Source organism: Chaetomium strumarium (genome assembly GCF_033439665.1).
Source record: "Chaetomium strumarium strain CBS 333.67 chromosome Unknown B0T15scaffold_2, whole genome shotgun sequence".
Taxonomy (NCBI): Eukaryota; Fungi; Ascomycota; class Sordariomycetes; order Sordariales; family Chaetomiaceae; genus Chaetomium; species Chaetomium strumarium.
In genome coordinates, this window is record NW_026944430.1 from 4,822,236 (window position 1) to 4,844,617 (window position 22,382).

General features: G+C 56.6%; 11 protein-coding genes across 11 annotated transcripts; 7 read left to right on the top strand and 4 right to left on the bottom strand.

Annotated features, from left to right (window-relative positions):
• Positions 1 to 110: 110 nt before the first annotated feature.
• Positions 111 to 1,731, bottom strand: B0T15DRAFT_134126 (NAD binding domain of 6-phosphogluconate dehydrogenase-domain-containing protein). The gene is made up of 2 exons (XM_062861787.1): positions 1,354 to 1,731; positions 111 to 1,273 (listed from the first exon to the last, which is right to left on the bottom strand). Exons 1-2 carry the CDS (start codon positions 1,573 to 1,575, stop codon positions 476 to 478), a joined length of 1,020 nt encoding a protein of 339 aa, XP_062725000.1. The 5' UTR covers positions 1,576 to 1,731; the 3' UTR covers positions 111 to 475.
• Positions 1,732 to 1,978: 247 nt separating this feature from the next.
• On the top strand, positions 1,979 to 3,034 carry B0T15DRAFT_391723 (beta-lactamase-like protein; the record flags this gene model as incomplete). Its single annotated transcript, XM_062864601.1, has 2 exons — positions 1,979 to 2,338; positions 2,402 to 3,034. The coding sequence occupies 2 exons, from the start codon at positions 1,979 to 1,981 to the stop codon at positions 3,032 to 3,034; spliced, it is 993 nt and encodes a 330-aa protein (XP_062725001.1).
• Positions 3,035 to 3,388: 354 nt separating this feature from the next.
• B0T15DRAFT_134151 (AhpD-like protein) lies at positions 3,389 to 4,498 on the top strand. The gene is made up of 2 exons (XM_062861788.1): positions 3,389 to 4,180; positions 4,263 to 4,498. The coding sequence occupies exons 1-2, from the start codon at positions 3,590 to 3,592 to the stop codon at positions 4,464 to 4,466; spliced, it is 795 nt and encodes a 264-aa protein (XP_062725002.1). The 5' UTR covers positions 3,389 to 3,589; the 3' UTR covers positions 4,467 to 4,498.
• A 322-nt stretch (positions 4,499 to 4,820) lies between these two features.
• B0T15DRAFT_134169 (4-carboxymuconolactone decarboxylase) lies at positions 4,821 to 5,703 on the top strand. The gene has a single exon (XM_062861789.1). It carries the CDS (start codon positions 4,922 to 4,924, stop codon positions 5,369 to 5,371), a length of 450 nt encoding a protein of 149 aa, XP_062725003.1. The 5' UTR covers positions 4,821 to 4,921; the 3' UTR covers positions 5,372 to 5,703.
• Positions 5,704 to 5,783: 80 nt separating this feature from the next.
• Positions 5,784 to 8,461, top strand: B0T15DRAFT_391533 (zinc finger protein ADR1; the record flags this gene model as incomplete). The annotated part of the gene is made up of 3 exons (XM_062864595.1): positions 5,784 to 5,910; positions 5,987 to 6,050; positions 6,118 to 8,461. 3 exons carry the CDS (start codon positions 5,784 to 5,786, stop codon positions 8,459 to 8,461), a joined length of 2,535 nt encoding a protein of 844 aa, XP_062725004.1.
• A 105-nt stretch (positions 8,462 to 8,566) lies between these two features.
• B0T15DRAFT_134191 (chaperonin 10-like protein) lies at positions 8,567 to 10,095 on the bottom strand. Its single transcript, XM_062861790.1, has one exon. It carries the CDS (start codon positions 9,946 to 9,948, stop codon positions 8,776 to 8,778), a length of 1,173 nt encoding a protein of 390 aa, XP_062725005.1. The 5' UTR covers positions 9,949 to 10,095; the 3' UTR covers positions 8,567 to 8,775.
• A 258-nt stretch (positions 10,096 to 10,353) lies between these two features.
• Positions 10,354 to 11,418, top strand: B0T15DRAFT_390734 (uncharacterized protein; the record flags this gene model as incomplete). Its single annotated transcript, XM_062864554.1, has 1 exon — positions 10,354 to 11,418. One exon carries the CDS (start codon positions 10,354 to 10,356, stop codon positions 11,416 to 11,418), a length of 1,065 nt encoding a protein of 354 aa, XP_062725006.1.
• Positions 11,419 to 11,905: 487 nt separating this feature from the next.
• Positions 11,906 to 13,190, top strand: B0T15DRAFT_483641 (NAD binding domain of 6-phosphogluconate dehydrogenase-domain-containing protein; the record flags this gene model as incomplete). Its single annotated transcript, XM_062866174.1, has 4 exons — positions 11,906 to 11,942; positions 12,024 to 12,199; positions 12,284 to 12,688; positions 12,804 to 13,190. The coding sequence occupies 4 exons, from the start codon at positions 11,906 to 11,908 to the stop codon at positions 13,188 to 13,190; spliced, it is 1,005 nt and encodes a 334-aa protein (XP_062725007.1).
• A 240-nt stretch (positions 13,191 to 13,430) lies between these two features.
• B0T15DRAFT_491755 (inositol oxygenase) lies at positions 13,431 to 14,480 on the bottom strand (the record flags this gene model as incomplete). Its single annotated transcript, XM_062866807.1, has 2 exons — positions 13,431 to 13,487; positions 13,605 to 14,480. The coding sequence occupies 2 exons, from the start codon at positions 14,478 to 14,480 to the stop codon at positions 13,431 to 13,433; spliced, it is 933 nt and encodes a 310-aa protein (XP_062725008.1).
• A 1,477-nt stretch (positions 14,481 to 15,957) lies between these two features.
• Positions 15,958 to 18,806, bottom strand: B0T15DRAFT_134260 (uncharacterized protein). Its single transcript, XM_062861791.1, has 12 exons — positions 18,562 to 18,806; positions 18,449 to 18,477; positions 18,208 to 18,297; positions 18,072 to 18,122; positions 17,686 to 17,990; positions 17,593 to 17,614; positions 17,247 to 17,510; positions 16,710 to 17,168; positions 16,563 to 16,645; positions 16,391 to 16,490; positions 16,196 to 16,332; positions 15,958 to 16,133 (listed from the first exon to the last, which is right to left on the bottom strand). Exons 1-12 carry the CDS (start codon positions 18,639 to 18,641, stop codon positions 16,116 to 16,118), a joined length of 1,638 nt encoding a protein of 545 aa, XP_062725009.1. The 5' UTR covers positions 18,642 to 18,806; the 3' UTR covers positions 15,958 to 16,115.
• A 664-nt stretch (positions 18,807 to 19,470) lies between these two features.
• On the top strand, positions 19,471 to 21,974 carry B0T15DRAFT_134453 (general substrate transporter). The gene is made up of 7 exons (XM_062861793.1): positions 19,471 to 19,876; positions 19,964 to 20,055; positions 20,193 to 20,366; positions 20,434 to 20,874; positions 20,935 to 21,356; positions 21,417 to 21,507; positions 21,573 to 21,974. Exons 1-7 carry the CDS (start codon positions 19,633 to 19,635, stop codon positions 21,798 to 21,800), a joined length of 1,692 nt encoding a protein of 563 aa, XP_062725010.1. The 5' UTR covers positions 19,471 to 19,632; the 3' UTR covers positions 21,801 to 21,974.
• Positions 21,975 to 22,382: the final 408 nt, after the last annotated feature.

Here is a 22,382-nt window from a genome sequence, read left to right on the forward strand (position 1 = left end):
AACAACGTTCAGATTACCTATGTATGTTACACTACATATCCGTATGGGCTTCTTTTTCACTCATACCTACCATGTAGGTACATTACTAGTGTTAGAAAAGCTTGCAGTAGCCTGAGGACGCGGTGGTACGTGTAACTATATATATACAAGCTGCGAGCTGTTAAACCCGGGGCGGCCGGAAATGCGGGCAGTTACTTACGTATAATACATGTCTGAATGCAATCTTTTACCGTAACAGACCATTCCTAGTTTGTGTCCCGAACTCGACGATCTCGGAGGACAGTCACTCCACCTCCGATCGCCATCGCATTTTTGCGACGGCCGAATCGATGTACAGTACTGTAATTGGGAGATGTGAACTTCTTCTCGGCACCAGATTCTTGGTGTGTATCACACAGCACGCACTACAGTAATCACTTAGTAAGTAAGTACAGTAGTACGGAGTGCTTCCGGCAGCAAGTTTCCGGGCCGTCGATCATCGCGTCTCGCCCGCCTTCGCGATCTGCTCCTCCTGGTCGTGCTCCCAGTTCTCTCTGCCGCCAAGGTACCGATAGACGACGCGCGAGTCTAGATCTCTGCAATCTGCCGCCGCACTTGCCGCGACATACACGCCCAACCCGCTCGCGCCCAGAACGTTCCGAGCGCCCACGGTGCGCGCCATGTCCACGGCAAGGCCAATGTCCTTCCGCATCAGCTGCACCCGAAAGCCGCCTCGGTAGCCATTGGACGACGGCGCCCGTCCGCACACGCCCGGGACGGGATTGAACACGTCGCAAATGGTGTTCTGCGCTGTGCCGGCGGCAAACACGGCCGCGAGCACCCGCGCGTCGATGCCCGCCCGCATGCCCATGTCCATCGCCTCGGCGCATGCGATGGTGATGATGCCCGAGAGATAATTGTTGGAGAGCTTCGCGGCGAGCCCCAGCGACGGTCCGCCGCAGGGTACCACCTTGGCACCCATCGTCTGCAAAAGCGCGTTTAACCGGGCGATGTTGCGGTCTGACGGGGAGCAGCCGAGGAAGAAGGCGATCGTGCCGTTTTCCGCCCCCAGGACCCCGCCGCTCACGGGCGCGTCATAGAAGCTGGCTGTGGCCGAGACTGCGGAGAGCTCCTGCTTCACATGCAGACTACTGGCCGTGTCGATGGTGGACGAGTCTATGAAGAGCTTGGGACGGGAAGGCGATGAAGAAAGGGCGGCGATAACTCCGGTCGTCGGGTCTAGGTAAACTGATTTGACGTGAGCTCCTTCTGGCAGCATTGTTATTACGACGTCCTGGGTTGTGCGCCGTGCGGTTAGGATTTCCCCAAGTTGCTCCTCCGATGCTGGAATAATCCTGGGGGTTGGAAACTCACCGACGCCTCGGCCACCTCTTGTGCGCTCCAGCACCTGACAACTACATCGGGAAAGCTGGTCCAGAGTTCTTGGACTTGGGCCAGTGCGGCATCATGGACATGCAGCTGCGACCCCCGAGGCAGAGCCTTGGCCAAGTTGGCAGCCATGGGCTTGCCCATCGCTCCGAGGCCAATGAACCCGACTGATTCTGGAAGTGCGTCCGTGCTTGCTGTAGAAGCCATTTCGCAGTGGTCTTGAGAGAGTGTGTCCTCTGCTTACAGTAGCAGTTTTCCGAAGAGCACCAGCTGACCGCAAATGCTAATGCACCAATTTTTTGCAGAATACATACAGAAACCAAGCCACCCAGGCCGGTACACACCGGCAACCACTCTATATGCGGGGAAAGTGACCACGGGTGCCTGGATGTGGAAGCGTGGCTGGAGAAATGCCGAAGCCTACTCCCCTTTTCGTTTACCCCAAACACGTTGGTATCTGTCTGTTGCAGAAAGATATCAAAAATTACCGAAAGGGAAATGGTGTAAGTCGGGACACATATGTCCCCTGAAGAATTGGAATATACGTGTAATCCGTGTCGCTCGGAGGCGCTCCGGTACACCAGGAGCCTTGCTGATCCCAATCCCAGCCATGGATTCTGGCCTGCTGATTCCCCAACCGTCAACGAACTTTGCAACAGTCCAGGTGCATGCGCTGTCGGGCGGCTACTTCACCCTGCCGGAAGAGCAGTTCGTCAAACCGGCGACTCCGGGAGCGCGCAAGACGGTCCCCTCGTTATGCTTCCTGATCGAGCACACCAGCGTCTCGAACGGGGTCAAAACACGCATCGTCTTTGACTTGGGATTACGTCGAGATCCCGATCGTTATTCGGAACCTATCCGCCGCCACATCGCTACTCGCCAGCCCCTGACCACTGACCCAGATGTTGTCAAGAGCTTGGCCGCTGGCGGTCTAAGCCCGGAAGATATCCACTACGTTATCTTCTCACATGTAAGCGAACCGCTGAACCGAACCCATCCATAATCCTCAAGGCTCAAAACCCCTATCGTGCAGGTCCATTGGGATCACGTCGGCGAGCCGCGCGATTTCCTCCGCAGCACGTTCGTCGTCGGCAACGGCTCTCTGGATGTGCTGCACGGCAGACACCACTCCCTGCGAGGTGGCCACTCATTCTTCGAAGCCGACCTCCTAGACCCGTCTCGAACCATTCAGCTATCGGACCCCAGACAGAGCCCAGATGCTGACAGCCTGACGTCTAGAGTCACATCAGCCACACAATCTCGACCTCCGATAGATTTCCGCCGGCCGTGGGAACCCTTTGCCGGGCTCCCAGCGACCCTGGATCTCTTCGGAGACGGCAGTCTCTACATCGTCGACGCGCCGGGCCACCTCCCAGGGCACATCAACCTCCTAGCCCGGACGGAACGGGACGGGGCTTGGGTCTACTTGGCCGGCGATGCGTGCCACGACCGGCGGATTGTGCGGGGAGAGAAGGAGATTGGCGAATGGCTGGACGGGGAGGGCCATGTGTGTTGCATCCATGCCGATCGCGGCAGGGCCGAGGATACAATCTGCCGGATCCGGAGTCTGGGGGAAAAAGGGGTTGAGGTCATTTTTGCTCACGATGCTGAGTGGGAGTGCAAGGCGAGCAATCGGCACCGCTTTTTGGATGCCGACGGCTTCTGAATCTTGACGGAGCCTCTACTCTGTCTAACTCAGTATTCTACTTTGATCTGATGCCATGTTGCACCTAGTGTTTAGCATTTGCTGCACGCTATGTACCAAGGAAGAGATCTGCGGTCGAGTGCCCCGTGTATTCCCAAACGCGGCCAACGGCGCAGAACCAACAATCTATCGGTTTGGATTTACTGCCGAATCGTGCGTGCTCATTATTACTCCAACAACAACGGCGAGTGTGTCCCCTCATGATATTGAACAGCTCCGGTTGGAGGTTGAAATATATTGCAGTTTCCCCGCACGAAGTACACTTCCCCGTCTCCCCTCACCACCCCGCTTAGCTTTACCTTCCTGTTGCTTGGACTCTGGGGTTGATTGTAATTAAGCGGGAGATCGAGATGCTGGGGAGAGCGGCTGCGTGTCTCAAGAGCTGGTGAAGCGAGTTGATTATGTACGAGACAGTGCGGAGACGTCCCATGCATGTAAAACCAGCATATAATGATTCACGTATTGGAGTAAACCTTGCCTTGTCTCTTCCCGCAATGTAATACATCCCAGGTCAAGATGGCATCAGACCAAGAACGGGCAGAGCCCAGGAAGCAGTTCGAGAGCCAGCTTGGCGCTGAGGCGTTCCATGAGGGCTGGGCGTCTCTGCTGTCGGTCGACCCCCGGTTCTTCTCTGCGAGCCTGTCCTTGGCCTCGGTGCCGCGGCGGAAATCTCATCTTTCGCGCAAGAACCAGGAGTTGATCTCCCTGGCTGTCGACAGCGCTGCAACGCATCTTTACGCGCCGGGCATCCGCGCGCACGTATCAGCCGCGCGGAGGGAAGGTGCTAGCGTGGACGAGATCCTCGAGGTCATTGAGCTGTCGAGCACCCTGGGGATCCATGCGTGCAACATCGGGGTGCCGTTGCTGGTCGAGGTGCTGAAGGAGGAAGGGAAATTCCAGAAGGAGATCACCCGCCCGTTCGACGAGAATCAGGAGCGGCTCAAGAAAGATTTCACCGAGAAGCGGGGCTACTGGCATGCCTTCTGGGAAGACTTCCTCAGACTGGATCCCGAGTTCTTCGAGGCCTATTTGGACTTTTCCAGCGTGCCCTGGACGAAACACCTGGATGGAAGCGGTTCCGAGGGGAGAGGGGCGCTAGAACCAAAGGTCTGTCACCAACCCTTGATTTCCCAGACTGTTACCGGGAGAAGCCTGCACGGTTGTGAACTTGTGACTGACCCCATCACAGATGAAGGAGCTCGTCTACTGTGCCTTTGACGCAGCATCCACACATCTGTATGTCCCCGGTCTGAAACTGCACATGAGGAACGCGCTGGGCTACGGGGCCACACCTGGAGAGATACTCGAAGTACTGGAGCTTGCCACGCTTCTGAGCCTACACACGCCTCATGTGGCAGCGCCCATCATTGAGGAGCTGACATCGACTGCTTGATTATTGGTATCAGTTTGCTGGCTTGGAAGCCGGCGGATGGGTCGACTGGCGCCTGATTTCTGATTCAAAACCCCAGCCAATGTTCACTACCACAAGTCAGACATAAGGCGGCGGGCAGAAGCCGCCGTATAGTAGCTTCCAGATATATTGCCGCGATACCGCTGGAACACTCACCACTCTTATGTGTGTATGCGCCATCTTCTCCAAGTACCATCTGCAGTGGGGGCCTATTACCGCGTTCCCCAAGGAACATTGATCGTTTGTCAAGGGTACCGGGACCCCAAATCCGAGCTGGGGTATCTTAAACGGTAGACACTCCCGTCAGTACCGCCAATCCATGCAAGTGCCACATCTCGCATAGGCACTTCCTCCATTCTCGTTGTCAATCCATTCCTTCCACCCAACACAAAGAACCATCACCAATCATCGGCACCAGTCGCTTCGAATCCCCAAAAATGAGCAGCGGCGACCCAAAGTCCAACGAGCTGCACAAGCACCTGTTCGAGGAAGGTCTCAAGGTCCGGCGCAGCGTCGTCGGCGAGGCATATGTGGAACGGGCTCTGGCCAACGGCTCGACCGAGTTTTCGCGGCCCGGGCAAGAGCTGGTGACGGAATGGTGCTGGGGCTATGCGTGGACCCGGCCCGGTCTCGACCGGAAGCAGCGGAGCCTCCTCAATATCGGCATGCTCATGGCGCTGAACCGGGCACCGGAGCTGGCCGCACACGTCCGGGGCGCGAGGAACAACGGCCTGACGGAACTGGAAATTAGGGAAGCTATTCTGCATTGCACCGTCTACTGCGGTGTGCCGGCCGGGGTGGATGCCATGAAGACGGCCGAGAAGGTCCTGAACGAGATGGCTGAGAAGGGCGAGATGGCGAGGGAGTTGGGGGACAAGGCAGTATAGAAGAAGTGTGTGGCATCAGTAGTATGGTAGAGACTCCCGTCGCCATTCCTTCGATGCGGCAGTCAAATTTCAAACCGCACGCTGTATCTCATGTATTGCTCGACAGTCTGCGACCAAATCTTTTCCACTTGCTGAACTCAACTGCTGACATGTAGAGACCATGATCATGCCTTGAACCTGCGGACAAGGTATGAAAATGGCTGCGGATCACATCCAATTTACAGATCGCTCGGCTTCTGAAGTCGAGCTCTTAGGCTTCCAGTATGTTGACCACAGCACCAATTCCGATTTGCCCAGCGGGTAGGAAGTCATGTTCCCAACCCCGCGTTCCCTTCCATTGCTCCTTCCCGCAACGCTTCCGCTTCCAGGCTACCCCTCTTCACACCAACAACCTAAGGTACTACACTTGATCATGGACGCATCGGCAAGTGATACGCTCGACAACATCGTTGTGAATTTGAAGCCCAAGCGCTTTCAGTGCGCTCGTTGTCAGAGACGCTTTGCTCGACTCGAACACCTGCAGCGTCACGAGAGGACGCGTAACTGAGTTTCCAATTTGTCCTAGCCCTCGGCAGCTGTATCACCCTTGAACTGACCCGTCCTCTTCCCAACAAGATACACGGGAACGGCCGTTTCCATGCGAGCGGTGCGATTCTCGCTTCACAAGAAGGCAAGTACCGTTCTGATTGGCTGGGGTCATGTGTGGGTGGACGGGCCTGATTGACTTGTACCCTCCTTCCCTTCAGCGACCTGTTGATACGCCATGAGCGACTCTCGCACGGTAATACGCGGGCGTCGTCTCGTCTGCAGAAAAGCCTTGACAAAGTCGCCCCCTCTAAACGGGCAGTGAAGCGGTCACGGCCAAAGAAGACACACACGGACAACCAGGAGGCTCCTGGTGAATTTGCATCGCCGGCACCACCTGATCCGTTTTCTAGTCTCCCGCCTAGTCCCGCTTATACAACATCCGGGTATACTTTAGGAGACTTTCCAAATACCGGTCTTGAGCCCTTCCGGCCCTCTGTCTGTCGGCCTCCTGAAGGCACTGCCGTCGACAGCATGCAGCTCCCTGACGATGCCACGGTCCAGCCTACCATCACTGGTGCCACTCAAGGGCATTCTGCCAACGGCAGTATCGACAGCTCGCTAGATCGGTTTACAGGTTACCTTGAAGCGAACACACTTGCCGCATACCATCTGCCCTCACCGGACACCGTCGGGCAAGACGATTTCCTTTTTCCTTTTGAGCCGTTCATAGGCTCCAACGAGGAGAACGACGTCTTCAATCGGCACCAGCTTCAAGTCGACATCACCTACACGCAACAAGCTTCATTCTCATGCTTCTGCTCCCGACTGCCCTCCATACAACCGGATCAACAAAGCTTCGACGCAAATCTTGGGCCACCTGTTGGCCAGTCGGCGGGGCACAGAAGAGTCTTTGATGTGACATGTGATGAGAGGGAACTGATTCTGCAAAGGACGGCCGACTTTGCTGATGTCATCCCAGACTTCCAACTGCCTACCGGACTGTCGCTCTCGCGCTACATACGCGGCTACGTCGACGGTTTTCACGAGCACCTCCCCTTTCTGCATATACAGTCAATGTCTGCCTCGACATCCTCCATCGAGCTGCTGCTTGCCATGGCTGCCGTGGGCGCGCAATACTGCTTCGAGTCGGAGAAGGGAGTCAGCCTTTTCCATGCCGCCAGGGCCATCGCCAATGAGCGCATTCGGAGAAGAGATGCCGGCTTGACTTCCTCTTTTCAGCAGAACAACCATCCTGCAAGTGCCTCGATATCTCCGTCCCAGTCTACCGGCATTAGACTGCCCTCTACGGATGAACCCGCTGCGGGAAATCCACCTTGCGATCTAATCCAGACTGCCCAAGCGCTGCTCATTCTCATGGCAATGGCTACTTGGTCCAAGCATGGCGAACTCTTGAGAGAGGCTCTGGCAATCCAGAGCGTCCTTGCGAGCATCATCCGCGAGGACGGACTTCGTATGCCAACGTCCTCTGACCGGGACATCGCGAGCTGGGAGGCAATGATGAGTCAGGAATCCGTCATCCGAACCAAGTACATTGTCTTTTGCTTCTTCAACCTGCACTGCATTCTCTACGACATACCTCCGCTCATCCTCAGCTCGGAGCTCCTGATGAAGCTCCCTTGCACTGCAGCCGAGTTTCGGGCCGACACGGCAGCTGCATGGGAAGAAGCTAGGAGATGTGCTGCCGAGCCGTCTTCCTTTCAGGACGCCATTCGGTGGCTGTTCTCCAGTAGTAGCCCTGGCCAGGAGACAGCGACCCGGCAATCATCATTGGCCAATTACGTTCTTATCCACGGCATCATCCAGCACATCTTCTTTGTCCGGCAGACCGCGAGGTGTCGGATTGACTTGCCGGATTCTGACCTGACGCAAGAAGACAGGGCATCGCTCGAACGCGCTTTGCGCAACTGGCAGTTGAGCTGGGAACTGAGCCCAGAATCATGCTTGGACCCGACAAGTGCACAAGGCCCAGTAGCCTTCAACTCAACGGCGCTCCTGCGTTTAGCTCATGTACGCCTCGCCGTAGACACCGGACCAGAGAGGGCCCTGGGAACCAGAGATCCCATTCAGATCGCCAACGCTCTACGAAACGCTCCGCCCGTCAAGAGATGCCCCAACCTCACGCGGGCCCTTCTGCACTCGGCGCATGCACTTAGTATCCCTATCAAGATCGGGATCCGGTTGGTGGCCAAGACGCAAACGTTCATCTGGTCCATTCAGCACTCGCTGTCCTCGCTCGAATGTGCCCTACTGCTCAGCAAGTGGCTTGCGGCGATCTCGGCCGCACGGTGGCCAAGCACTGACGCTCAGCTCACAGCCGACGAGAGAAGGATACTGGGTTTGGTCAAGACGATGTTGGATGAAACCGAGTTTGCTGTTCCCGACGAAGTTTCTCTGGATATCGCGACGGCTGCAAGGCAGCTCAACATCGGCATGTTGAGGGTGTGGGCAACCGTCTTCAGGAGTTCGCAGACATGGCGCATTGTGGATGTAATAGGATCATCGTTGGATCTGTACGCCGACGTGTTGGAGGCTGCTAGTTAGGCTCCGTCTGGGGAAAGAAAGCCGTATGCCACAGCGCCCTTCGATATCAGCCGGATTTATAGTCCTTGTCATCGTCTACTTCTTCTTTACTTTATTCTCTCCCTTGATCTTTTGTTTTTCTTGATCTTTTCTGTCTACTTTCAGTCTTGTCTTCTCTCACTCCTTTCACCTTTTCTTCTTTTTTATTCTACTCTTCTATTTCTCCTTTTCTCCCGTTTTACTTCCACTTTCTTTGCTTCACTTATAATAACTGGGCGATATGCTTGGCGTACGGCTCCTTTTGGCTTTGTGGTGCTAGGCTGCACTAATCTGGCTTAAGCTGTGTCGGGAAGGGCCATGTCAACAACAAGCTTCCCGCCGTCTCCCTTGTGGTACTGGGCAACCAAGTCGTTGAGCTCGGACAGGCAAAACGTGCGGATGCGTGCCCTGACCCCGTGCTCGGCTGCAAATCGCAGCATCTCCCTCAACGCCTTGTTACTGCCCACTAGACTCCCTACGACCGAAATGTCGCGGAACACGAGGTCCCGCGCTGAGACGTGAAACCCATTCTCTGGGAAGGAGACTACCACACATCGACCATGGGTTCTCAGCAGTGCAACGCCATAATCGAACGCCTTCTGGCTCTCGGGCAGGATAATGACAGCGTCCAATCCCATTTCCGCACGCTCCTGCTTACCGTCCTGCTGCCCGATGGCAGTGACCACTCCACTTGCATCTTCTGTCCTTGCGTCGACGATCCTCGCTGCTGTTTGTCTCCCTTCAACGGCCTCTCTCGCCAGCCGCAGAGGACCATCGGCATTATCAACACCCAGCACCCTCAATCCCATCGCAAGGGCGAATTGAAGGCCCAAATGTCCCAAACCGCCCCCGCATCCCATCAACCCAACGCGCTGGCCAGGCTTCAACCTGCACCGCTTGAGCGCCGCATACACCGTGACACCGGCACACATCAGAACCGCTGCGTCGACAGCACCCATACCCTTGGGGAGCGGTGCCACCTGCCTACCGTCGACCACCGCATACTCAGCGAAGCCGCCCGGTGCGCTGATGCCGAGATTCCCCGCGTGCGGACAATACACCGAGTACCCCGGGGGGTCCGCATCCCCATCTGCGTCCGCATCTGTTTCCTCTGCAGTGCCGGCACGGCACTCAAAGCATGTTCCACACGGGCGGAATGAGCGGCCAGGGACGCCGACGCGGTCTCCGGGGCGGAGCTTTGTATTCGACCCCGGAGGAAGGGAGACGACGGTGCCCGCGAACTCGTGGCAGCCGATGTGTGGGAAGGCGGATGGGAAGGGCGGGAGCTGCCCTGCCGCGAGGACGGCGTCAGTGTGGCAGTATGAGGCTGCGTCGACCTTGATGAGGATGTCGTGCGGGGAGGAGTTGTCGGGGGAAGGAAGCGGGACTGAGCGCAGCGTGTAGGGCGTGTTGTAGGCGTCGAGAAACTGGGCTTTCATTGTGCGTGGGAGATTTGGAGATTCTGCCATGACTGCTATGTTTGGAATTGAATTTGGTTTGGGTTCTGATTGGAATGAGCGAGTTGTGATGGCGATGACACGGCCGCTTCTCGTCGACGTTCTGTTGCTATGGGTTGAATCCCGTTGAAGTGTTTGTAAGCCCCCAACCGCCCATCAACGATTTGCCGAGCTGATCTTCGATGTCCTTGGAGAAGCTCGCGGGGTAGGTATTACCGTTGTCTCGAGAGGGACGGCTTGGAGCTTCCCCGCACAGGATAGCACAGGACGCCCAGGGGTACGCAAGTGGTTGTTCATGGACCACCTATGAGGGGAGAAATGTCAGCCAACCTAGGATCGCATGTCTATGGGTTGACTAACACAATCCAGAGTCAACCGTCGCCATCGGCAACACCACTACCACCAGGTCCTTACCTCATGGCTACCAAGTCACCGGTTTGTGTGACCGTCTCGGCACTCGACGGCGGCCACCTCACCCTTCCGGAGCGGCTGTTCGTCACCGACGCGGATCCCGAAAAGCGGGCCACAGTCCCGTCTTTGGCCTTCCTCATCCAGCATCCATCCCAGTCGCCCACTGGCGGCAGCCAGGTAACGAGAATCGTCTTCGACCTCGGCATCAAGCGGGACCTCAGCGGCTACACGCCAGCACAGCAGGCACACATCGCCCAGCGCCAACCCGTCGTCACGGATCCTGACGGCGCTGCCAGTCTTCGCGGCAGTACAGCGGCAGAGAAGCCTCTTCTCGATCCTGCCAGGGATATCGACTTTGTCATCCTCAGCCACGTCCACTGGGACCATGTAGGGACACCGTCTGATTTCCCCCGTTCCACCTTTGTCGTCGGCTCAGGGACGCTGGACCTGCTCAAGAATGGCGCGGGACCCCTGTACCCGGCCGAGTTATTCAACGACGACGAGCTGCCGGCCTCTCGCACGGTCGAGCTCCCGCCTGTGCCAAACAGCACCACGGTTACGGCAATACCGACAAAGACAACAACACCCAAGCACACACCCGCCCCGCCGGATACGGTCATCATCTTGCCTGCCTCGGCTGCGGGCTGGGCATGGCGGCCCCTGGCCAGCTTCCCCGCTGTGCTGGATTTCTTTGGCGACGGCAGCGTGTATGTCGTCGATAGCCCGGGTCATCTATTCGGGCACGTCAACCTGCTCGTCCGTCTTGAGCCAAGGAGGTATGTCTACCTCGGCGGTGACTGCTGTCACGATCCGCGGATTTTGAGTGGTGAGAAGGGCATTGCCTTGTATGAGGATGGGAGGGGCGGGATGAGGAGCGTGCACGTTGATACTGGAGTGGCGGCTAGGACATTGGAGAGGATTAGGGGGTTTATCGAGGAGAGCAGGCTGGGAGGGAACGAGGATGAAGGGGATGGGGAAGGGGAAGTGGGGGTTGAGGTGGAGGTGGTCGTTGCTCATGATGCTGCTTGGCGGGAGAGGAATATGGAGAGGTTCTGGCCTGGGTGTATGTAGATGCTTCACTACCTACTAGTAGTCAGGGGCTAGTGTTATGACGGATGTTAAGAGGTGTTGGCCATTCTATAACAGGTATACAGTAATCTAGTTCAGAACTGGACATAAGGTTGTTGAATTCTTATCCGCGGATTCACCTCTCCTCGTTTACGCCGGCATGGTGGCAGATACCAATGAAGCCATAGCGATGGTACTTCGGGATGCCAACGAGTCAACGATGCCCCTCGCACACCGACCGTGACTGAAACAGGGATTTCTCCAACGCGGCCCATCTTCCCCAACCAGAACAACCGCATCGGAGGTGTGTGTTCTGCGGGGAAGGCATCTATCTGCACCCCGAGTACAACGTTGTGGCAACTGCCGAAGTCAACATGGAAGCGTGTGTAACTAGGCACAGTGTCCGCTGAGAACTGATTGCTTCGAATTTAGGGAACATCGATCTCGGCTTGTTGCTGTTCCCCCCTGGGAATCAGAAGAAGACGTTACTATGCCTTCAACGCCATCCGACACGGTGGCCTTCATTGGTATGGACAGTAACTATGATTATTCGAATACCCCTATTGGAGGATGTTCAAGTTCTTACTAATCACGGGAACACCGTTCAGGTCTCGGGGTGATGGGATATCCCATGGCCAAGAACCTCCGAGCAGGACTGGGCCGTGACAAGAAACTGCTCGTCTGCGACGTTAACAATGACGCTCTCCATCGCTTCAAGGCCGAGACGGAGGGACAGGGACCGGTGGAGATAGTCAACAACGGCTTCGAAGCAGCCAAGGAAGCAGTAGGCCACTCACATACTACCGAAGGACACTGTTGAATCTATCTTGTGGAGCCAAGCTGATTCGGAGATGTGCGATGTGCTTAGGACGTGGTTATCACGATGCTCCCGGGATCAGAAGCCGTCAAGACGGTCTACCTGGACCCTCAAACCGGCATTCTCGCGGGAGTGGCGGCATCAGCAGCAGCACAAGATGCCTCCTCGGCTCCGCCTCCAGGACACAAACTGATCATGGAGTGCGGCACCATCGAGAGCGACACCGTTCTCTCCGTAGCCAAAGCCGCCCAAGAAGTGCACGGCGTCACCTTCGTCGACGCGCCCGTGTCCGGGGGCCCGATGGGCGCCGAGAAGGCCACGCTGACATTCATGGTGGGCTGCCCGCCGTCTGCGTCTGCTACAGTCTTCCCGCTCGTCCGGGCCCACCTCCGACATATGGGCAACGCCGAGGGCATCTTCCTGTGTGGTGATGTGGGCGCTGGCACCGCTTTCAAGGTGAATTAAATCACAAGACCACACACTCTCTCTCCTGGCTTTCTTCTTTACGACGAGTATCTAGATACCGTTGAACCAAGATGGACTTACTAACACAGGGATGGATGGTTTTTAGATCATAAACAACTACCTAAGCGCAATCACCTCCCTGGCAGCCGCCGAAGCGCTCAACATCGGCGTGAAGGCAGGGCTCGACCCCAGACTGCTAACCGACGTCATCAACGTCAGCGGCGGGCAGTGCTGGGTCACCAGCAAGGCGAACCCGGTGCCGGGGGTGCAGCCGGACGTGCCCAGCAGCAGGGGCTACGAGGGCGGGTTCCGCATCGAGTTGTGCGCCAAGGTGCTGAGCATGGGGTCGCGCCTGGCCGAGACGGTGGGCGCGCGGACGGTGCTGGACCGCCCGACGCTGGACGCCTTTGCAGAGGCCATGGCGGACGAGAGGTACCGGGGGAAGGACGCGAGGGTTGTGTATAAGTGGCTGAATGAGAGCGGGAGGGCGTGAGCCAGTACTAGTATCTAGTATCCACGACTCAGTCCCTCGGAGAGTGTACAGGGGAAGATAGTAGATGAGATGATATGGTGTCAGGAACTTTGTCCGTTTGTTCATTCAAAGGGTAGCGATCCTTCTCTCGTCGCCTTCATATTATTTTTCATCTTCATCATTTGCATGTCGACGCTTGCAACCCTTCAATGCGCCCGTGCCAGTCTATCACCAATCACCCCTCATCAAATGAATAATATTCTACCACTTGATGACCTTTTGCGGGAAGAACTCATCAATAAGCTCCAGGTAATATGGCTGCGGGGAACTAGAGTTAGCCACAGCCCACAAGATGCTCATTGAGCGTTTTAGCATGTAAGTAAGAAGGGAAAAAAAGAAAAAAAAAAGAAAGAAAAAGAAAAAGCAGCAGCTCACCTTTAGCTCCTCCACATTCGGCACATCGTCCGATTTGCTGTACAGATCGTACGGGTTGAACGCCTTCACCGCGTTGAGCAGAACCTCGTCGCCGTCGGCCATGAACTCGCGGTAGGCACCCTCCTTGTGCCACGGGTAGAAGGAGTGGAAGCGGATCATGGCGAGGGCCTCGCGCGGCAGCATGCTCTGGTCCTTGACCACGTGGTACAGGTACTCGTCGTGGCCCCAGCTCATCATGAGCTTGTCCATGCCGCAGCCGGGCGCGTAGATGCCGTAGCGCGTGCTGTACACGTCGTGGCGCGAGTCCGGGTTGGCGGCGAAGGTGTCCGGGTAGATGCAGCGCTCGTCGAAGCGGCAGCCGACGGGGAAGGTGTCGCCCACCACGTCCCACTGGCCCTCGCAGCAGTCGTCGAAGAAGAGCATCAGCTTGCCCAGGTCGTGGATCAGCCCCGTCAGCTGCATCCACCGCGGCTTGCCGTCGCGCCGGATCGCCTCGGCGCTCTGCAGCAGGTGGTGGATCTGGCTGAGCTCCGTGTCCGGGTCGCTGTCGTCGATCAGCGTGTTGAGCTTCTCCATGGCCTCCCAGATGCTCATCTCGGCCCGCTGCCGCGTCGGCGAGTAGAAGCGCTCACGCGCCGCCACGTTGTGCGCCACCGTCTGCTTGGCGTGCTGCTCGGCGTAGAAGCTCTTGACCCGGTCGCACGCGTCCTCGTACTGCCGGAACGCCGACTTGTCTTTGTCTGCGTCAAAGTGCGATTCCGTGTCGAACGAGGGCCCGTCCTTCAGGATGTTGACCGTGTCGACCGCGTCGGATATGGCCTCGAGCTCAGCCCCGTTCCGGTGGACCGGCGCGGCGTGAACGGCGACTGCTGCCATTGCTCCTTGTCTCTAATAAAGAAGTGACCAAGTCTGAAGAACGGCCTTGGATACTGCTGGTCGTTCTGCTCCTGTGTTCAGACCAGCCAGCTGGTCGATATTTCCAGAGAGCGTGTGATGTGTGTGGACGGAGACTCCCGGGTGCTGTTCTGCTGGGGTGAATAAATGGTGTATATCGGAGACAGCTAAAGGGGGGTAGGGAGACTAAAAGACTGTCAAGGAGGAGAGGATTGCAGAGTGAACTTGAGACATCAAAGCGACCCGTCTGGGCCCCTGGGGTGAGACCGCATCTTTATAGCATAGCATCGACGGATCCTTGCTCATCCCAAGACGCCACTCTCGCCATAGCCATGAACGACTGCCGATTTTAGCCAGAGTGGAGGTTGAGGAAGCAAGGAAATCCGCACACGGCAACCTGGCCGATAAACTTTCATTTACCGTGTATGGAGCGAGGGAGTGGTGAGTGATAGGACTCGCGTCATGACATTTGCCAGTGGCCCCGGTTGGACGAGTCGTGAGTCGTGATCAACGCCCCATCGTTCCCCACGAAGGGGAAAAGTCACTGATTCCGGAAACAAAGGTGAGAAAAGTTCCATGCTCCCCTTGAGTCCCTTCCGTTCCCTCAAACCACCCACAGCCACGAATCTGAGATAAAAGTTCCTCCACTGCGGAGTTTTGATCACAAGGGTCCATGCAACGGATCCCCCACGTGGCTACCGAGGAACGTTTTGTGCTTGACGATGGCCAGAATGCGGGCTCGGGTGGGCGAGATTTGTGTCATAGACCGGCCAAAACTGCCCGTTTCAGGCCAGATGTGGGAAGCTGTGGCGAGGACCCTTGCGACTTGGCGAAAGACAGACGCTTAGTTCCGAGAACAGGCAACTTTGTCCGATGATCGACCAATGAGATGTAAGCTGTAACGTGCCCCGATCGGCATGCCCCTCTCCGGCGAACCGAGACAGATTTTCGGGACTTCCCTTCCAGGAACTGATGTCTTTCACACCTACCGAGTCAAAGTTCTGCTGGCGGTTATCGCGCCGTGGATGGTCGAACGTGAAATTGGATTCGGAACAGATCATCCGCCCACAAGATCCGGCCCCTTGCAATGCGAAGCAGTTTTCCACCGTCATGCCCGATTCGTGATCCCCCAGGAACCTCGCCGTAAAGCATCTGAGCTGCTACCATCGAGAAAGGCCGACCACTCAACCCCCTGTCGGCACGTTACACTACTTCAAATATGACTTGCAACAAACACCTTTTCCCATTGCAAGAGTTACCCCCCACGGGACACGCTCTTCGCTTGACATTGTCTCAATCCGATGCAAACCAGGGCGCCATTTAAGCTTCGCCATGTCAGCTGACTACGGCTCTTGATCGCATTCCCCGCTCATGCAGATCAGGAAGTAGAGATGAGGACATACAACGGGAAAAAGTACGCCCAGGGACGCCACCGGGCTGTGGTGTGGAAATTCCGGTCGCATCGCGAGAGGGCCTTATAAATCGCCTCAGGCCATTTAACCTCCGAACCGAGTAGCGATGGTAAGCCAAGACTGCTCGTCTGGGACATAGTCTGCATGTACGACATGCGATACGGTTGCCCCATCGGCAACTCAGTCATTGCTTGTCGCCTTCCCTTCAGGCTTTCCTCTTCGCCTTCATCTGTTATCAGTATAGGCCGCATTTGCTGGTGATTTCGCATGGTGGGCTTTTCTCACCAGCGCGTCATATCTCCCCCAAACCTGAAGCATATGCAGGATAACCCTCTCGGTCGGCCGTGCGTGGTTTCTTTGCGTCTGTTCCAAAATTGCCAACATCGCGTCTTGCTCTTCGACGCCATCAAAGTAAGACCCGACTGGTGCACATCAGAACCGAAGCCTCATTAAAGCCATGTGAGAAGGGTGCTGACTTACAGGCCGAGATAGCCATACAAGCCGTGAAAATGCCGGGCGGCGTCCACTGGTTTCCACACCCGATGCCGCAGATCTCCCGAACCGCCTTTCGGATGCTCTCCTGAATAGGGCAGTCAGTCAATTGGCAGTCCTTGGGCATCGGCCACGACGGGCGAGGCTTGCTGCAACCGACCTGAGTTTCGTCACGGCCTGCCGGATTGCTCTGATGGCTCAACAGGAAGAGCCTTGCAAGCAGATGATGTGTGACGCCGATCACTGTTGCACGCCCAGGCTCGGACTGTTAGCACTGTCGGCGGCCCGGAAACGGGACCAGACCTGCCTTGACAACTCCGATGATACCAGATCTCTGGGAAAACGGCCGAATCTGGATGCTCCCTGAAGATGGGATCATATGACCGGGGCTTCCTCTCTGACCAGCGTTGATTCCACCGATTCAGCTCGTCCCAACGGTACGGCTGGTGATGATGCCCAGGGTCGAAGGAGAAATTGAGGACATCAGCACAATGCACCACGGCCCGGTTCGCCCAGGTGTATTCGTCCGCCTCGTCGAGCGATCTATCGAAGAGGCCCGGATGGACGAGGTTCAAACCCACTGGCTGTCTCTTCTCGACAGCACTGTAAATCTCCTGCCGCAGCCCGATCCAAAAGGACGCTGCGCCAAGCGTACCGGGCTCGAAAGACTGCTCTTGGACGAACTTGTGCATGCCTGGGATGTGGCCCCTCCCAGCAGCCTTGTGGTGGTCGGCATCGCCGTCGTCACTTTCGTCATGCAGTGCAGCTGCCATCATGGAGCATTAATTAGTCTACGCGCCTCTACGTTGACGAGGCTTCCGTCTCCAAGCAACGGCTGACGCACCGTTCATTTCTTCCATCACCTGGAGAATGATGGTTGCGGCAAAAAGCTGCTCTGTCCAACCGGACTGGTAGCTGGCACTCATCAGGGCATCCTTCATGATGTTGATGCAGGCTTCGTTGTACATGTCAGCGAGTTGGTTGTACCGTCTCCTCATGTTGCCGTCGCTGTGCGTCTGCCCGAGGTGCCGTGCCGAAAGTGCAAACATAGCGTTCAGTAGGACGGGATAATCCCTCGCCTGCTGCGGCACAATGGTCTCGAAGGTATCTACGAACGCCCTGTCAATACCTGATCGATCTAACTCCAGAATGCCACACGTGAGATCCCATCCACCTCGGCCAGTACATACGTTTTGGATCACACAGATCGAGCTGAGGATAAGATGGAGTATGTCAGTGCTGTGCCAGCGCTACTTGACCACCGATGCTGCCGGGGACCTTACCCATACGGCCAGTTTCTCCACGAAATGGCGGAACAGGCGGGCTTCTTCTCGGTCTGTCAACGGCCAGCTCGGGCAGCTGGGTGCGGGAGGGTTGATAACAGAAGAGATCATCATCAAACGCAAACGCTCCGGAGGCGACGCGGCCCGGAAAGCAGGCGGGCCGAGAGTGGGCAGGGGAGGAGTTGGGTTAGACGAGACATCGGAGGTGATAGTGGGAGAGCCACAGACGGTCTCAAAGTCGTCCGGTCCGCTGTCTGGACTCGAGGCATCGTTGGCCGCCGTCCTGGACTCGTCGATGAACACCACTTCGACGTGCCATCACGGTCAGCACCATACCCCTTCCAACGTAGAGGGAGCTGAGCTGGCTGGGAGAAGACAGAACCCACGTCTTCTTGGCGTCCTAACCCATTTCTGTTTCTGGGTGAACTTGAACTTCTCTGCGTACGAACAACTCGCGAGAGTCGCGAGAGTCGCGAGAGTCAGTAGGGGCATTATTAGCAGTAGCACGGAGTGCTCACTGACTCTCATTCGTCTCGCGTATTCTGAGCCCGGGCGGGTTGCATGTCTTGCCTGCGTTCAGACATCTGCCGCAGGTTGGTGTCACCCTATCGCCTGCAGCACAAAGTTGTCGTGTCAGCACACAGAACGGCAAATTCCCCCGTAACTAGTCCGGCGCCGTTGCTTTTGCGCTGTCGCTGGTTTCTCTCCCAGAGAAGGTACGACCAGGCAAGTGCGTGCGAAAACTACTAAGTGGGGAACCGACATTTGAGGTGATGTTTCCGACATCTGGCACTGCCCCTTGGGTCAGCAAAAGCACAACCGATCCGGTTGGTTCCCAAGCGCCCGGGCGGCCGGGGCGCGAGTCAAGCGACTCACCATCCAAACTTTGCGAGGCTGCGGGGAGGCGAGCCCGGCCCGGACGTGGTGGTAGCCGTGGACGGGTCGGACGGTGGCATTGGCCGCCTGCTGTGTCGACAGCTGCACGCTCGCTCCAAGAGAAGTGTCGCATGGGAACGAGCAGTAGGTGGGGTCTGCAGTGTGCGAGATATTCCGTACACTACACTATTGTGAGAGGGAACCTCCAGGTCGGAACTGGAGGGTCACGAGCTCGCCTGCTTTGGAGCCTTGCCCTGAAAAGTGGAAGACCCAAGCCCAGGTCGCCGTGGCAGCGTGGCCGACTGGGGAAATTAATGCCGACTTGAACCCCCGGCGCTAGGGACCCCGCATTTTGCGGGCAGGAACGATCTGGCTCTGAAGGTTCACGACGTCGCGTCTGCACCCCGCGAAATGGATGGGGAACCGAGAGAACGGGTGGGTAGAGTTTGGGGAAGCGAAGCAATGGATGGGGCTTCTCCAGAGATGGCCCGAATTCTTTTGTTGATCTTCACACTCTCGGCGCTCACGAGTCAGCGCAGGGAAGACGATGATGGACCAACAACAGCTTCGATCCACGCTCCTTCCAGAATGCAACGCGACACTGCGCGGCACACCAATACAACACCCTCCATTGGACACACCAACCATTCATTTTATGCGCCTTCCCCTCTTGAGATGGCTGCGCACTTCTGCCTCTCACCGAGACGACCCCGGACAACTCGCTCCCACCACCCTGGACGTTGCTAGTTGAAGTTTTGAACAGGCACAGGGATCACAACAGGTCGCAAAACCTGGGGATTTCTTTACGATCTTTGGTCCTGTGGTTCTTGTTTAATACCCCACCACCAGCCGGTCTCCACTGAGATTCCGCCCGGCCGCCGGGGCCCATGTGAACCTTCGAGAAATCTCTCTTCACTCCTTGAGAAGGAGGCTCGGACAGTCCTCGGGAGAACTACTTAAGTGTCGACCATATCCCTCACTTCGATTGATGTATGTAGCACGACCTCTTACTCGCATCCACATCATCCAAACTACATTCCTACCACGAACGAGAGGTGGGCCGGCATCAGGATGTCTTCGAACGATGCTCCCAAGGGCCCTGCGCCCTCTGAGTTCGTGACAGCAGACAACGAAAAGGACGCCCAGCACGCCGCGGACAATGTCATCCACGGCGCGAGGATGGCGACGGAAAAGGAGCAAAGGATGACCTTGCTTGAGGGCATCCGGCTGTATCCGCATGCCATCATGTGGAGTGTCCTCATCTCGACGTGCATCGTGATGGAAGGGTACGACATCTGCCTGATCAACAACTTCTGTGGGTGTCTCTCGCTGCTACTGTCTTGCGACTGTCACGTCCTCTCCATCTGATCTGTAATGACTAACCCGGTGATGGCGGTATAAGATGCAATGCCGCAGTTTGCTAGAAAGTACGGCGAGCAGCTACCGAATGGCGACTGGGAGGTGCCAGCTCCGTGGCAAGCCGGGCTCAGCAATGTGAGTACTGGTTTCTTCATGCCATGATTGCTGTGCGGTACCTAGATAGGGTGCGGATTTCGGCACGGGCCGCTGAATGCCGTTCCAAGTTTCTTGAAAAAGATCGGATGAACTGACCGGTGGATCCTCGGCTCCAGGGTGCCAATGTCGGCGAACTGATTGGGCTGCTCATCAACGGCTGGGTGTCGGAACGCTTTGGATACCGGTGGACTGTCATCGTGTGCCTGATGCTCATCAATTGCTGGACGGCCTTGTTCTTCACGGCCCAGAACGTCCAGACGCTGCTCGCAGCCGAGATTCTGTGCGGTATTGTATGCGCCCCCTGCCGCTGGAGTAGGACTTGCGGGAGGATAAGCGCGCTAATCTACGGCCTTGTAGCCATGGGGCGTCTTCCAAACCCTCACCATCACGTACGCGTCCGAGGTCTGCCCTGTCGCCATGCGTGGCTACCTGACAACCTACGTGAACTGCTGCTGGGGCATCGGGCAGCTCATCGGAATCGGCGTCATCATGTCCATGCTGGACCGGACTGACGAGTGGGCGTATCGCATCCCTTACGCGCTGCAGTGGATGTGGCCCCTTCCGCTAGCCATCGGGATTTTCTTCGCTCCTGAGTCTCCCTGGTGGTTGGTTCGGAGGGGCAAACTCGACCAGGCCAAGAAGGCCTTGTTGCGCCTGACCAGCACGAGTCGGGAGACGGACTTTGACCCGGATGAGACGGTGGCCATGATGGTGCACACCACGGCATTGGAGGAGAAGACCACCAGCGGCGCGACCTACTGGGATTGCTTCAAGGGCCATGACCTGCGGAGGACCGAGGTAAGACAGCGTCCTCGCCCGATTGTGGAGACCCCTGAGCGACTGACTTGGTGTGCACAGATTGTCTGCATGGTTTGGGCCATTCAGAACCTCAGCGGCAACTCTTTCTCGAACTACTCGACATACTTCCTCAGACAAGCCGGGCTCGACCCGAATGACGCGTACAAGTTCTCAATGGGCCAGTACGCCCTCAACGCGGTCGGCGTGTTCGGAGCCTGGTTCCTAATGAGCCGCGGTATCGGCCGCCGCTCTCTCTATCTCTATGGCCTGTGCGGGCTGTTTTCGATGCTTCTGATTCTCGGCTTTCTGGGTCTCGTCCCCGAGTCGCACCGACGAGAGGGCTCTATCGCTACCGGAAGCATCATGCTTGGCTGGGCCTTGACGTATCAGCTGACAGTAGGGACCGTCTGCTACTCGCTGGTGGGCGAGATCTCGTCGCGGAGACTACAGATCAAGACGGTGGCGCTTGGCCGCGTGTTATAGTTAGTCCTCCCCTCGTTCGAGATTGTTACCGAACCTCAATGGCGTGCTGACCTTTGTAGCATCATTGTCGGCATTGTGTGTGCGGTGGTGACTCCGTACATGCTAAATCCGGGAGCATGGAACTGGGCGAACTATGCAGGCTTCTTCTGGGTCCGTGAACACTAGAGTCCCCTTACCCCTTTTAGCTGTGGACGTTAGGCTAACCCCTGTCACAGGCCGGTCTGTGTTTCCTATGCGTCGTCTACACCTATTTCCGTGTGCCTGAGCCGTCCGGGCGCACGTTTGCCGAGATGGACATGCTCTTCGAGAAGGGTGTCAGCGCACGCAAATTTGCAACGACTAAAGTTGACGTGTTCGAGGAGGACGTTGACAGTGATATCGTCAAGAACTATCATCATCACTCCAAGGTACAGCGTGTAGAGTATACTACGGGCAACCCATAGCATCATATTTGTAGATCCTGACTCAGTCTAGCAGCAGCCACGCTTTTAAGACAAGAACCATCAACGCCCTCTTACACACGCCCATTAAATGGAAACATCTGAGATAAGTACAGCCACCGCATTGGAAAGAAAATGAAGGAGGAAGTAGACTAGAAGACAAGAAGGGGAATGCGACCTCTTTATGTCTTCCGATGTTTAAGTCTGGCTGGTAATGGCATAACGTTGCTGGTCTTCAGACGGTGGTGGTGAATTTGGATTCGTCCGAGCGGGCATATGCATACCAGGTTGTATCCATGGTGCCTTGAATTCCGCAAGCGCAATGACGTAGGGCAGGTAACCACGGGCAGCTACGAGGTACTGCTACCTAGGTCCACGGGTTCTACAGAATGAGTTGGCCAAAACTCAGTTGTTGACAGATGAGTGAAGATGAAGTCCAGTGTGCTGAACAAGTTGAGCTGGAGACGAACAAACCATCTCACACGCGCACTTGAGTCACTGTTATTAAAGTCAACCCCCAACTGGAGGCGGCGTTCCTGGGACAGGACCAGGGAAGGAAGGTTAATAAGGTACCAAGGGGCACAG

Bases quoted from the DNA above. Each gene is read 5' to 3' on its own strand.
- B0T15DRAFT_134151 (XM_062861788.1), top strand. From the start codon at position 3,590: ATGGCATCAGACCAAGAACGGGCAGAGCCCAGGAAGCAGTTCGAGAGC. The intron at 4,181-4,262 runs GTCTGTCACCAA...ACCCCATCACAG, and splicing joins GAGGGGCGCTAGAACCAAAG to ATGAAGGAGCTCGTCTACTG.
- B0T15DRAFT_134191 (XM_062861790.1), bottom strand. From the start codon at position 9,948: ATGGCAGAATCTCCAAATCTCCCACGCACAATGAAAGCCCAGTTTCTC.
- B0T15DRAFT_134169 (XM_062861789.1), top strand. From the start codon at position 4,922: ATGAGCAGCGGCGACCCAAAGTCCAACGAGCTGCACAAGCACCTGTTC.
- B0T15DRAFT_134453 (XM_062861793.1), top strand. From the start codon at position 19,633: ATGTCTTCGAACGATGCTCCCAAGGGCCCTGCGCCCTCTGAGTTCGTG. The intron at 19,877-19,963 runs GTGGGTGTCTCT...TGGCGGTATAAG, and splicing joins CTGCCTGATCAACAACTTCT to ATGCAATGCCGCAGTTTGCT. The intron at 20,367-20,433 runs GTATGCGCCCCC...ACGGCCTTGTAG, and splicing joins CCGAGATTCTGTGCGGTATT to CCATGGGGCGTCTTCCAAAC.
- B0T15DRAFT_134126 (XM_062861787.1), bottom strand. From the start codon at position 1,575: ATGGCTTCTACAGCAAGCACGGACGCACTTCCAGAATCAGTCGGGTTC. The intron at 1,274-1,353 runs GTGAGTTTCCAA...CGCACAACCCAG, and splicing joins AAGAGGTGGCCGAGGCGTCG to GACGTCGTAATAACAATGCT.
- B0T15DRAFT_134260 (XM_062861791.1), bottom strand. From the start codon at position 18,641: ATGCCACCGTCCGACCCGTCCACGGCTACCACCACGTCCGGGCCGGGC. The intron at 18,478-18,561 runs GTGAGTCGCTTG...CCCAAGGGGCAG, and splicing joins AGCCTCGCAAAGTTTGGATG to TGCCAGATGTCGGAAACATC. The intron at 16,491-16,562 runs GTCGGTTGCAGC...TGCCCTATTCAG, and splicing joins CAGGCCGTGACGAAACTCAG to GAGAGCATCCGAAAGGCGGT.